Source organism: Arvicanthis niloticus, chromosome 30 (assembly GCF_011762505.2).
Source record: "Arvicanthis niloticus isolate mArvNil1 chromosome 30, mArvNil1.pat.X, whole genome shotgun sequence".
Classification (NCBI taxonomy): domain Eukaryota; kingdom Metazoa; phylum Chordata; class Mammalia; order Rodentia; family Muridae; genus Arvicanthis; species Arvicanthis niloticus.
Window position 1 is genome coordinate 17,341,175 of NC_133438.1, and position 15,018 is coordinate 17,356,192.

Sequence of the window (15,018 nt, forward strand, 5' to 3'; positions counted from 1 at the left end):
AAAACTACACCCACATTTCTCCACCTATGCCTTTTAAATGCACAGATACCATCAGCTAACTTCATCAAACTGTTGTTCACAGAGTGGTTCACAAAACACAGCAAAATACAAATTCTGAACTTTTCAAGGGCATATGGACCATTCACCATACAATACCAAACAACACCATTCTGGTTACAGGGAGACACTGAAATGGATTTTTAAAGATTAAAACTGTACTGTGTATCAGTGACATTTGACCATGAGAGTATTTCTGTAGAAGTGAATAACTTGAAGACATCATTAAAATTTTAAAACACATATCTAAAATGTAATAATAATCCAATAAAAAATGACAAAATTTCAAGGAAAATTACAAAAAACAAGACCCAAACCATCAGAATTAGTATCATAATCAAAAAAATAATAATCATATAAATATAATCATAATAATGGGATCCAGCTGAGGAAGTGCTTCCAGGAATATATGACCTCATTTGCTGTCACTACAAAAAAAAAAAAAAAAAAAAAAAAAGGGAGTGAGAGCGAGAGAGAAAGAAAGAAAGACTGTTGCAAGCTAATTAAGTACAAAAATATAAACAATGTATAAAATTTGATGAAACTGACAGCTGATTTTTTAAATAAACAATAAAATTGGTATACTTCTAAACATTAAAGAGAAATAAATAAATAAATCACAAACTCCCAGGATGAAAGAGGGGGCATCATTACATGTCCTACAGGCACTAAAACACAGTAAAGAGATGATGGAAAATAAAATATAATAACCCACTTGAGATTAATTTGTTTTTTGAAAGATATAAACTAGCAAAGTTTACTCAAGAAAAAGTATCTTACACGGAGACCCTAATTCATATTGAAGAAATAAAATAAATTCAAAAATGTCCACACAGAGAAAACTCCAGGTCCAGAAATAATCAAGTCTGGTTCAAAAATTTTGCAGGAAGTAACTAAAACACTTCTCAAGATGCAGATGCAGGCCATTACAAAGGCCTCAAAGACACAGTCAAGGCTGCATCGTGACATGGACATGGGATTCTCAGTCAATTGCACATCCTAGGCCGTGTTCTGTGGAGAAGCCTGAGTATCACGGCTCTATGGACCGGCACCCAGGCAATCTGTGACTGTCCATTTTCATGGCTATCCACTGCAAAGCATGGTCTAGCTTATAAATTAATGAATAGACACTGAATACTATACTTATAACTCATTCTGATGAAATTATTTAATGAGACTTAGTTGATTTCTCCTAAATTAATGATTTTGCATTCTTTAAGATAATTTAATGCCCAAAGTTCTATATATCATAATAATTTCTCACTTTAACTTTTAAGTGTCACTTTAAATATTCTGACATACAAGCTTTCTGAACTCAAATAAATAAAATTTTAATGTGCACGTTTGACGGACACATAATCAATATAGGTTCATTAGATATAATTGCACTTTATATCTTGATACTTAATCCCATGAAAATAAGTTTTTAAAATAACAGAAAATGCAAAGGTAGAGTTCAAGGAGTAAAATAAAACCATATAGAAATAGAAAAGACCCAAAAAGGCTGCCTGCTAAGTTGTTAAAACATGCAAAGAATTAAAATTGTGATTATTACTGAGCGTGACTCATGTAGAATTTGTTAAGAGGACAGTATAAATCTCTTAGTAATATAGATTTAATCACTTATTTTTAAGAATAAAAGTCAGCAAAAAATGTAAATTAAATCCCCTGAAATTTTATATAAATGATAAATCCAGGCAGTAATTTCAATGGAAATAGTAAAAAATGGCTACCAAAGTGGGAGATCTTTACAGATGAAAATTGGGCATTTGTTGTTAGCTCCAATGAAATATCTATTCCTAAGCCTTAATTACTTTAAACATTTATTAAGTGCGTGTTTACTCACGATCCTTTGCCTTTAAAGCAAACTTTATGTACAGTGAAATACAGCCCTTCTTCTTTTGTCCAAGTTTGTCTGCCTGACTGCTTAGAGCTATGACATCAGCAAACAGAAACTCATCATTCATAAATGCATGGATGTCTCATTATTTAAAAAAAAATCTATTTAAAAAACAACCTTTGTGACGTTTCTTCACAAGCATGCATTATTACATTTACCTCATGCCTTTTATGTTCAGTTTGAAAAACAAGAAACAAATACTTTGGTGAGCCAATCGTAAATCCAAATTAACTAAGGCCTAAATACTCTTAGTGGTTCTCAACCTTCCCAATGCTGCGACCCTTTAATATAATCCCTCATGCTGTGGTGACCCACTGTAGGGAGCGAAACTCAAGATGGTGCCTGGCTGGGTGCCAGACGCCCCTGGCATGTTGGCTAACCATTTCAGGAAGCCTGGGTGGCACATAGGTTAGGCTTTACTGCGCATGCATTTTGCTTGTTCATCGTTAAGTAAGATCCGGCCATGTGACGTATGCGCTCAGCACCAATCAAGAATGACTGTGTGGCAGATTCTGATTGGAGAGGACACAGAGATTTAAGGACTGGGAGCTAGAGCTGGGGGGGGGTGGTGTAGGCTTTTGCGGTAATTCAAAGTTCCTGAATAAACCGTGTTGAGAAGATGATCCCATGTCCGTTGTCTTCTGTCTGCTGGTCGGTTCAGGAGGCGACAACCCACAGCCATAAAAATTTTGTCGTTACTTTTTTATAGCTGTAATTTTGCTATTGTTTTGAGTTATACTATAAATATCTCATATGCCAGATATCTGATGTGCAGTCCTTGTAGGATTCATGACCCATGATTCATGTAGGACTGAGAACCACTGCTTTAAACTCTACTTTCAAATGCTAAGGTTCTAGAAGTTACTATAAAGTTATCATCCGCTATCCGATGTCCATTTTCTTTCCCCAGGAATAAGGTTTGAGACTGGTCCATATTGTTACATGTGTTAACATTTCCTTGCTATTGTTGCTGCTTGGTATTCTATTGTATCTATTTATTAGTTAACTTTCTTGTGACACTGCATACTGACTGACAAGCATCAAATCTTGCACCTAAACTAGGTGAAGTGGAGTACGTCTGAACACTGGAGGAATGCTGGTCCAGAGCCAGCCTGGGTTACAGAGTTATACCCTATCCAAACAAAGAAACAACAAATCTTAGATCTACTTGATCTAATAGAGAAAGAATAGCATGTAGACTTATTAGTTCATCATCTGCAGGTATCAAACCACTAAATTCTGACTGACACTAAAACCCATGATGGAGAAACCATACTTCGGTTTGGATGCTTTGATAAAGACCATCAGTACAATATTAAGGCATGGAATTGTATTTATCAAGATTTTTTTGTTGTTTTTTTATCCTTTAAATTTATGTTTACCTGCCACGCACACACGTGTGTGTGTGTGTGTGTGTGTGCCACATGTCTGTAGCTGATCACAGAGGTCAAAAGAAGGTACCCAGTACATTGGAAATAAAATATCTGTTGTGAGTTGCCTGATACAGGTGCAAAGAATTAAAATCAGGTCCTCTGGACTAGCAGCAAGCTTTCAGCTGCTGAGCATCTCTCAGCTCTTTTGTTATAATTTTAATTCGCTAATTATTAGTTAATTAATTAATTAGAGACATGGTCTTTGTAGCCCAGGTTGGTTTTTAAACTCATCATGTAGCCAAGGTTAGTTAACCTTGAACTACTTACCCTTCTGGCTCCACTTCCCAAGTGTTAGGATTACAGATATGTACTATTGTGTCCAGTTAAGGTTTTTTTTGTTGTTGTTGTTATGCTTTTTGTTTGAGACATCCTACTTTGTATCGGGGGTTTTCCTAGAGCTCACTCTGCAGCCCAGATTGGCCTCAAGCTATGGCAATCCCCCTCTCTTAACCTCGAATGTGCTGAGATAACTGCCTTGGCTTTTTTATGTTGATATTTAGAAAAATCAGGGAGATGGGAGCAGTGTAAGAATAATGGATAAAAACATGGGCTTAGATGGAAGATCTCAATTCAGTCTCTCTTCCCGAGCTGTGTGACATAGCAGACTTTCTTATTCCCCATTTTCTATATTTTTTCCTCCTCTTTTCTGTTTTTGCATCCAAGATCTCCCACGCGATACAATTACAGTGGTGCCTCTCCATGCCTGGCTAGCTTAACTTTCTGCATTTGAATTTCCTGATGTGTCAGGTGGGGTAATGGCTGCTACTATCTATAGAGGTGTGGGAATTAAATGAACTAGTCTGCATGAGCTGCTGTGGATTATCTGAGGCACATGGGTGGCATATGAACACCATCGTCCCATTGCTTTATTGTGACTATTAATTACTTAAAGTGCCTCTGACCTTAAAAAGGTGATGATAAATCCCCATGACAGTGCAGGCCGTAGCAAGGCCTAAAATAAAGAAACCATTTCCTCTCTTCACTTCTGCTCCCCCACTCCGCATAAATGGTTTCTCCTGAGCTTGCTCCACAGTGTTTTACAAACCAGCATGTGTGCAGTCCTTCCTGAAGGATCCTAGAGGTGAAGCCCAGCCCCTGTTTGCATTTATGTCACTTAGCTGTTCCTCTTGATGACCTCCAGTCTCCTGCATCAGCTTCTCATTGCTGCGAAATGCTGGAGGACACACTTTAAAGGGTGAAGGAATCGTGTTGGCTCCTGACTTGGGAGTTTCCACTTGCATCCGTTGCTTCTGCTAGGACACAGAGCATCGTAGTGGGGAGGGCGTGATAGAGCACGTCTGCTCCCCTTATGGCAACTAGGACTCAGGCAGAGTGGGAAGGATGACAGAGAGGGAGAGGGAGGGAATAAGGAACTAGAGGGAAGGTTGGGAGAGGAGCAAAACCAGAGACAAGATACCTCTTCAATGGCAAGTTCCTACTAACCTGCTTACACTTGGTCCCACCCCCTCCGAGTACATTCAACTCTGAACTCATGGATGGATTGATCCCTTGATGAGTCCTGAGCCCTTGTGATTAATCCCCTTTTTAAGGTTGAATCTCAGAACATTGCTGCATTGAATATTATGCCTGCTTCCTAAGTCACATGAGGCTTCAGGTGACAATTTATATCCAAACCACAACACACGGATTAACTTGAATTTTTATTATATACATGTCACTCATTCTTCATTAGACTTGTGTTGCATTTTCACCAGACAGCTTTACAATCGTGTCTACTATTTATTATATATACATCAATCCCACTATTCATGAATGTGTCATGAGAAAATTTCTTTTGCAACTTTTTCTTTTTGTAATTGCTACTAAAGGGGAAAGTTCTAGCGGTAGGATTTATGGATTAAAGTATTTGTGTGTGTGTGTTGTTTTTTTTTTTTAGTTTAATATTGTTTTATGAATCACTCTCCTAAAAAAGATGCTTTGTTAGTTTCATGGCATCTTATATTGGGATGTACTCCTGAAAATATCCAGCTCTTAGGGCATGCTAGGCAAGGACTCTCTGACTGAGCTTTATCCCAGTCATTGCTTGCTTGAGACAGGGCTTTACTATGTAGTGTAGTTTAAGGCTGGCCTTAAACTGTCAATCAATCTTCCTATGTTCACCTCTTCAGTGCTAGAATTACAGGCGTGTAGCACCGTGTCCCGAAATAGATTGAAATAATAGATGTGGCACTTGAAATAGATTTAAATTAAACCTGTTAAATTTATTTTGCTATTCCATTATCTTTGTTTTGCCTGGGTTTCTGATTCTTTCTGTAAAATAATATTTGAAAGAAACAGACTTGCAGCTACCTTGCAATTTGAAAAATACAGCAATATAGCTACAAGTCCCAGGTCATGGTTTTCTCTACAGCAGTGATTCTCAATCTGTGGGTCCTGATCCCTTTGGAGAGGTAGTTGAACAACTACTTTATAGGAGTCACCTAAAACCATTGGGAAATGCAAATATTTACATTAGGATTCATAAAAATAGCAAAATTACAGTTATGAATTAGCATGGAAATAATTTTATGATGGGGGAGGGTCACAACAACAGGAGGAACTGTATTAAAGGGCTTCAGTATTAGGAAAGTTGAGAACCACTAATCTAAGTCGATTTTACTGAGATTTTTTTTTTCTTTTGTCGACTGTTTGAAAAATTTCTTTATAGTAAAATAAAATTGCAAGTCCATTCCACTCAGCTGTGCTAGCTTTGTTTGTTTGTGGTTTTGTTTTGTTGGGGATCGGCAGTTGTTTCGATATTGGGGTTTTTTTTTGTTTTTTGTTTTTGACTTCTTTATTCTTGAAGATTTCATGGATTTTTCTTTTTTCTAATCTTAGCAGCCATTGAATAGAATGTCAGGCTTTGGAGTTATGGCTTGCGTGTGTCAGACTCAGATCATCCACAAGGAGCTTCATGCCCACAAGGTTGCTAAGGTAGCACTCAGTGGCCAAGGAACCAGTTCCCATTAGTGTCAACCTGAGCCCATCTGACGTGGCTTCTTCCTCCTCCAGGGTCTTCTATGAGGACAATATTTTCCCCTTTGTTTTTCAACACAGACCCTGGGAGTGACTCATGAAGTTACCTCAGCTCTCATGGTATTTAGCAAGTGTTGATTTCTATGATTTTGTCCCCATTTGTGAACTGGCAGAGTTTACCTTTCTCCAATGTGTCTGTTGTTCTGTAGGTCCTTGGCGCTTTCACAACAGTCCATAGACCCTCAATTCACAGTGTTACTCTGCTATGTCTGAGCAGCCTTGGATGCGTATTTACTTGCAAGTATCACAAAGTGGTCCTATTCCATCTTGTATTTTTCCTAACTCAGATCTACTCTACCATTTCCTCAAAGATGCCTGGCTCCTTTTAAGAATGTATGCTGTTTGGAAAATAAGGCTTTGTGTTAAAAGGGAAAGTATCCTTACTCCTACTCCTTCTAGGTCCCCTTAGAAGACAGGACTCAGGGAGTGGGAAAAACAGAAGAAAGAAAGGTGAGAGAGACAGAAGGAAGGAAGGAAAAGAGAAAGAGACCCACACCTATTCATTACATATACAAACAGTGGAGTTATAGGCAGGACATGTTCCTACATATAGAGCCAGATTGTCTATATTCATTACAAACTACTTGACTATCTGTGTTTCATTCCATCTCTCATTCCAGAACTATTTCCACATTCCCAGATATCTGCCTCCCATTATTAACCATGTATATATGTGTTTATTGGTCCAATTGCTAGGATGTATAAAAGATAATTAAGAGTGGTTGACCTACATTTCTGGCGGCAGGTATCAATTAAACTGTAATATTTAAAGGTCTTTTTGCCTTTAGCATGACAAAAATAATCCAGAGTTCAAACATTGACTTTTTTTTTTTTTTTTTTTTTTTTTTTCCAAGACAGTGTTTCTCTGTGTAGCTCTGGCTGTCCTGGAACTCACTTTGTAGACCAGGCTAGCCTCGAACTCAGAAATCCGCCTGCCTCTGCCTCCTGAGTGCTGGGATTAAAGGCGTGCGCCACTACCGCCCTGCTCAAACATTGACTAATTGCTCACCCCTCCACGAACAACCCTCTGACTGAGTTGATTTGTGAATTTCAGCTCACGCATTCATTGGTGTGACATGTGCTAAGAGCAAGCTGTGGCAGTGCTTCGTTTCTCTTCATCAGCATTTTCCGATGATGCTCGCGGTTTTAAAACTAAGAAATACATATTTTACCAAGTCTTGAAAGTCTTTATCAGTTTAGATTTTTTTCAGTGTTTTGATCACAAAGAGGTATTATTTTTCTCTCTCCCATCAGAAAATGCAAAGATTATATATGAATTTTTTTCTCATTAAAATGTTTTACATGGGGGCTGGAGGGATGGCTCAGCGGTTAAGAGCACTGACTGCTCTTCTAGAGGTCCTGAGTTCAATTCCCAGCAACCACATGGTGGTTCATAACGGGATCCAATGCACTCTTGTAGTGTGTGTCTGAAGACAGCTGCAGTGTACTCATTCATATAAATAAAAAAGAAAAATGTTTTACATGCAATCTTTAATGACTTTCTCATTTTTGAAATAAACTTGCCCTTCTGAGATAAGTCCTCTTCGGTCATACTAATTTTATTTTTTAATATGGAGTTGGATTTCTTCTGCTAATTTTGGAATTTCTACCAGTATCTGTAAGATATCTGTTTTGGTTTATTTTTTTTTTCTTTTAGCCTTAGGATGATCTGACTTCTGATGTCTAAAATTCTGATGGTGTCTTTCAGTTTCTCCTGTAGAAAATGGGGGCAGTTATGCCCTCCCCGCAGCAGGGCTGTCAGGTCAATCGGGCGGGCGGACTTGGAAATGCTTTACAGACAGAGGACAGGAGGCACGTGTTAATCATTACAGCAGCTAAGAAGAGCAAACTGAGCTGAGCAACAGGGGCAACTGAAGCTACCTCAGCTGAGAACGAAGTAGACACTTGCAAAGATTTCACGGAAGTTATCTTAGAGTTCAGTTTTAATAAGTATTAAAATTTGATTAAACCATGAAGTAAATAACCCGTGGAAGGGGAAGAGTGTGAGTATATCAAGGCTTTCGATTGTGGAATCCATTATGGCCACAGAATGCTGTGCTGTTGACGTTCCAACACACTGGTTTCTGCGAGTCTTTGAAGAAGCTAAAAGCTTCCTATCTGAAGGTCAGGGAGGGCAGAGGCTTCACCAGCGGCAGAGCCCAACTCAGCTCCTGGCAAGGTGCGTGCTTGATAAACAGTTGGAGAGCATTCTGGTCATAGGAAACCGTAATTGTCTTTGCTTCCCCTAGAGTCCTGGATCCTTACGCGGTAGGTCATTTTAAAGAGCATTTCACATGATGCTGTGTTGCCTACTCATGCTATCAGGTATGCTCTTCCTACAGTAGGCAGCTCTGCCTTCTATTAATGAGTGGGAAAGCCATTTGATTTTAGATACTGTCTCTCTGGACATCCCGTGAACCACCCCAATTTTTACGTTGGTTTTGAATAAGTTTTGTAAGTGAGACCAATCTACTGTTCCCATTTATATTTATGCAGTTTTTGGACTGAGGTGTTTGTGAGGCCTGAAAACACGTTAGACTAGCTTTATTCTTTTTAATTTAATTTCTTTGAGAATTTCTACCTGAGTGCCGTATGTATGTCATTTCCGTCAATAACTTCTCTGGTGCCTCCCACTCCCTCTCAACTTTATGACTCCTTCTATAATTATCAATGTCACACGCACATACACACCACGTTATATGCATATAAAGTAAACTTTCAAAATAACGACTTCGTATGACGTTTTCAAATATCCTTACTCTTGGTTGTCTCTTCTCCCTGCTCCCCACAGTCCCTCCTGCCCCTTCAAAGCCACAATATTCTATTATTCTTCTCTCTAGGAATCATTCTCTCCTGCCCCTCCTCTTGATCCCTTTCTACATTCCTGGCTTCTGCAGTTACTCCAGATTATATTCTCCAATCTAAAGGTTCAGAGCCAGGATCCATAAGAGAGAAGGTATAACATTTGTCTTCCTAGGTCTGCATTACCTCATTCAGCACAGTATTTCCCAATTTCATCTATTTAGTTTGTAGATTTAATTTCTCTTTACAGCTAAATAGAATTCCAGTGTGCATATATGCCACATTTTTATTATCTATTCATTAACTGAAGGACATCTAAGTTGTTCCCAATGTCTAACTATCGTGAATAAAGTGACTGTGAACTCAGCTGAGCATGTGTCTCTGCAGTAGGATGTCAAGTCCTTTAGGTATATGTCGAGGAGGTTGTAGCTGGGTCATGTGGTTGATCTTATTTTAGCTTCTAGAGAATTCTCCACACTGATATTCAGAATGGCTGCACCAGTTTGCAGTCTCACTAGCAGAGTGAAGGTTCCCTTTCCCCAACTCCCCTCCTGCATTTTGTTGATTGTTTTGTTGATCTTAGTCCTTCTGACTGGGTGAAGAGAAAACCTCAAAGTAATTTTAATTTGCATTTCCCTGATTGCTAAGGATCTTGAACAATTTTTAAGATGTCTCTTAGCTATTTTTACTTCTTCTTTGGAGAATTCTCTGTTGAAATCCATAGATCCATAGTGCATTTCTTTAAACTGGGTCGTTTGTTTTGTTGAGTTTTTGGTTTTGAGTTCTTCTTATGTACTACTCTTTGGTTTTGAGTTCGTCTTCGTTAAGTACGAATCCTCTATCAGCTGTGGAAGATTCCCTAGTGCCCATTGGGCTTCCCTGTTGCCCACTGTTTCCTTTGCTGTATAAGTTTGTTAGTTTTATGAAATACAATTTGTCAATTTCTGAGGAAAACTTCCATTATACTGAGAGAATAGAAGGCATTCTGTGGAGAAATCCCTTTCTGGTTCTTATATCTTGGTTGTAGGAGACTGCCTATACTTTTCTTCTAACGGTTTCACTTTTACATTCAGATTGAGGGCTTTGACCCATCTGGAGATTTTTTTTTTTCGGGGTTATAGATAGAAGATGACTGTAGTAACATGTGCTCATCTTTGGGTCTCCTGCCCTGCTCCTGTTTTTGTGCCAAAGTTTTGCTGGTTTTATTATGGTAGCTTTGTAATATAATTTTATATCTAAACTGATAATCCCTCCGGCTTAATTATTTTTACTCAGGATGGCTTTGAATATCCAGGGTTCTGTGTGCTTCCATATGAATTTAAGAAGAGATTTTTCTTTTCCTTTTTTTTTTTTTTTTTTTGAGACAGGGTTTCTCTGTATAGCCCTGGCTGTCCTGGAACTCACTCTATAGACCAGGCTGGCCTCGAACTCAGAAATCCGCCTGCCTCTGCCTCCCAAGTGCTGGGATTGAAGGCGTGCACCACTACCGCCTGGCTCAAGAAATTTTTCTATTCTGTGAAGAATGCCAGAGGATTTTGAGTGGGATTGTATCCAATATGTAAATTGATTTTGGTAGGATTGCCATCTTCACAATATTAATTCCATCAATCCACGAACATGAGAGTCTTCTCATTGTCTAGTTTCTTTTTAAATCTCTCTCTTTTTTCCTGGTTTTTAAAGTTTCATTGTAGAGATCTTTCACATTCTTGCTTAGGTTTATCCCTAGATATTTAATTCTTCAGAGAGTCTTGTAAACAGAAGTATTCCCTTGATCACTTTCTCAGCATGTTTGTTGTGGGATTATAAAAAACGATGATTTTTATAAATTGGTTTTGTATACTGCCACTTGGCTTAAATTGTTGATCACTTCCAATTTTCTGGTAGAATTTTGGGGATCCATTATCTATAACATCATGCCATCTACAAACAGGGATACTTTGTCTTTTTATTGGTATTCCTTAAGTTCCCCCTTTCCACCTCTTGTCTTCTGTTATGGCTAGTGATTCAAGAACCATAGCGAGGCTGTGTCATTTCCCAGTACCTGGTCTACTTTAGAGAAATGTCTATGGGCTGTAGAGGAGAATGTATGTTCTTTAGTGTCTGGGTGGAAGATTCTATAGAGATCTTTAAGGTCCCTTTGACATATGATGTCACTTCCAAATTGTGTTCAAATAACCCATCAATTGAAGAAAGTAAGATATTGAAATCATTGGTTATTCTTGAGTTGGGGACTAATATGAGTCTTGAAGTTTAGCAGTGCACTTTTTATGAAACTGCACATGCTAGAGTTAAAGTGTTGTCTTCTTGTTCACGTGATCAGAATGGAGTGTCTTTTATCTCTTCTGATTAATTTTGGTGTGGTGTCTATCTTGTCAAATCAGATAACAACTCCAACTTTTCCTGCTTAGAATGTTTTTTTTTTTTTTTTTTTTTTTGCCATTCTTTCATTCAAAAATCCTGCCTAACACTGAAGATAAGGTGGGCTTTTGTAGACAATAAAAGGATGAACTTTTTTCACAGTTCTTTCTACTAACCTGTGTCTTTTGATTAAGGAGTTGAGATCTTTAATACTTAAAGCTGTTGCTGAAAGATGTGTATTGATTGCTGTCACTTTGGAGGTTTTGTTATATTCTTTGATCTGTTTTGTGTTTCAGTATTACAATGATTACACTCGCTCTCTTCCTGTAGTCTTTTCACTATGCCTATTCCTCGCTTGAGTCTTCCTTGCTTCCAGTATTCTCGGTTGGGCTGGTTTGGTAGACAAGGATTCTTTTAGCCTGTTTGTTTAAGAGAAAATTGTCCTTTTTCTGTCAAAAATGCCAGGCAGTTTTGCTAGGTAATGTCATTTGGGTTAGTTTCTATGGTCTTTTAGAACTTAAAGTAGACTGCTTCATTCTCTTTTGCCTTTCAACGTTTCCAATGAGGACTCAGCTGTAATTCTGCTAAGATTTTTTTATGTGTGACATGTAGTGGGTTTTTCTCTAGGGGCTTTCCATGCCCTTTCTTTGTTATATGTATTTAGTGTTTGAACTATAGCATGCTATGGGGAATTTCTTTCCTGGTCCTGTTTGGTGTTCGATGTTATTCTCGTATCTGTATGAGTATGTCTTCCCTTATATAGGGGTGTTTCCACGTTCTTGTTGAAGATCTGGTTTGTGCCATTGGCCTTAAATTCTTCTCTTTCTCATGTACTTATAGAAACAAAGAATTGATTTTCAATTCTCAAATTTCATGCATAACCTATTAATGTATTTTTTAAATGTATCATTTTCTTTCATTGACTGGTATAATTTCTCGACTTCACCTTCAACTTCTGATATTATGTGCTTAATCCATTGGACTGGTAAGACTTTCACCTGAGTTTTCTAATTGCATCATTGAGATTTTCAGTTCTCTCTTCACTTCAGATTGTCCATCACCTTCAGTATGTCTATCACTGTATTAAATCCAGTGTTCAAATCTTATATTGTTTTCATTATTTCATTCATCTGTTTGTATTTTCTTGGACTTCAGAATTTACTTCTGTCTTTTTAAAAGCTCATTCATGTATTTGCTTGAGTTCATCTTTAATTTCTTGATTCCTTCTTGATTTTTCTTTTTAAAGACTGTATTTGTCGGGCCGTGGTTGTGCACGCCTTTGATCCCAGCACTAGGGAGGCAGAGGCAGGTGGATTTCAAAGTTCGAGGCCAGCCTGGTCTACAGAGTGAGTTCCAGGACAGCCAGGGCTGCACAGAGAAACCCTGACTCGAAAAACAAAATAAACAAACAAATAAATAAATAAATAAATAAATAAAAGTAAAGACTGTATTTGACTGTAGCTTTCACCAGCCCAGAACTCACTATGTAGTCGGGCTGGCCTTGAACTCACACAGATCTGCCTGCCTAACTCTACCTCCTGACTGCTGAGATTAAAGCAGTGCCTGCTATGGTCATTCGAATCCATAAATTCTTCTATCATGAATATAATTGTTCTTTTAAAGTTTGTATTTGCTTGAGTCCTATGTTTCGTCTAGGTAATTTCTATTGGAGCACATTTCTGTAGGACTGATTATCTTTGAGTAGAAGATATTATTTTGGTTTTTCATAATGTTTGACCTTTTGCCATGAGATCTAGGCACGTGAATCTGTTTCATTGGTTGTGAGCCTATATGCCTATGTTGAATGGCAGTTTTGTTTCTTTTGCTGTTTCCTGAACTTGGTTGATTATGGGTCAGATTGAGGGAGTCAGCAGGTCAATCTTTTAGTAATCAGTATTACATATTGTGTAGGGAAGCTGGGGCACTCTAATTCAGTGAAAATTGGTGCAGTTTAAGGGTCTTAATGACTATGTAACATTTCTTGGATGAAATCTAACAAAGTACCCTAGTGCAATTCTCAGTTGGCCTGAGTCTAAAACGGCAGTACAGAATATAAGATCTGTCAGACTCTCTGAATAGCATGAAAATATGTGTGCTGGGCAAGCCTGGGCCTGGAGGACAGCACAGCTTCAGAGATGTGAGTTTGACTCATCAAGCAAGAGTGTACAAGGAGCTTGAAAGTATTAATTCTGTATTGATTTTTTAAAAATGATTTGAGAGATATTGGTTGTAATTATTTGAGAATTTGTAGAATTGTGTTATGAACCTATCTGCACTTTTTCTGTTTGGAAGGCTAGTTTTGCTATTTCAATCTATTTATTTTGGATTATCTTTTTAACTTGGTTTTACTTATCTCTTCTTAGTTTGGAAGAATCTAAAATCCCATTTCTCTTCTTTTTTTCTAGCTAGAATCTAGACTTTTGAAACTGTGTCCATCTAAGGCTTTGAATTTCTTTGGTGTCTATTGCTTTGAAAATTTTTTGATTAGCATACAAAGAAATGGGTTTCCTCATATATATAGGATTACTCTGTTTTGTTACTACTATTATTTGCCCAACTCCTACTGCCCTTCACTGTCTCTTTCCCTCCTCTTGATGGTTCTGCTTCTCCTCCCAAATATGCCCCCTTCTATCTGCTTTCATAACACACACACACATACACACATACACACACACACACACACTATATATATATATATATATATATATATATATATATATATATATACATAATTTTCTCTAGTTTGCTTCACTTGAGATCTTGTCCTCCTTTCTCATGGTCTCCTTACTGCTTTCATTACACACACACACACACACACACACACACACACACACCTAGATACCATATATAAAGAAAACATGCTATACCTGTCTGTCTTTCTATGTCTGGTTTATTTCATTTAACATAATGCTTTGCAGTTCCACCCACCTGCTTTTTATTCTCAACATTTTAATTTGTGATCTCGTGGGCGAGCAGTAGTGTGAAGACAATGGAAAAGTTAGATCTGGGAAGACTGGTTTTCTCTTTGTTATTTATGTATTGTAGTTTCAATTTGGGGTTTTTGTTTTATAAATCAGATTGTTAACAAGCAAGACCTAAATCTTTAACTGATCATGCAGGAGTTGGGGTGCAATGGGTCAGGGAAGCAAAACCACTCCTATTGGTGATATGTTCCATGACTCAAGCTAACCAACATTCTGAAAGCCTCTGCCCTTTGCTTGTTTCCAATAATTTCATGTTCATCACACTCCTCATTTAATTTCCTTCACCTCTCTCCATATTTGTGTGACATCTTTATGCTTGCCATTCGGTTAAATCTAGAAACGCATAGGTCTGCCTTTCCAACGATCTTTCAGCCATGGTGTCTACAAGTTTTTCTCTTCTACATTTTGACTTGTAGGTTATAGATAGAAAACTGAGGGCTGATGTTCC

The 15,018-nt window shown here is 37.9% G+C and overlaps 1 protein-coding gene across 2 annotated transcripts in view; it reads left to right on the forward strand.

Moving 5' to 3' along the window:
* Positions 1-8,276: 8,276 nt before the first annotated feature.
* Positions 8,277-15,018, forward strand: part of LOC143440987 (uncharacterized) — a 125,276-nt gene continuing 118,534 nt past the window's right edge. The window contains exon 1 of one of the 2 annotated variants that reach the window (XR_013108254.1): positions 8,277-8,694. Coding sequence is in view for 1 of the 2 variants with exons in the window: in XM_076927977.1 (XP_076784092.1) it covers positions 8,466-8,605 (140 nt within the window). In the remaining variant the exon portion in view is untranslated. The remainder of the gene's footprint in view (positions 8,695-15,018) is intronic. The other variant, XM_076927977.1, reaches the window with a different exon arrangement.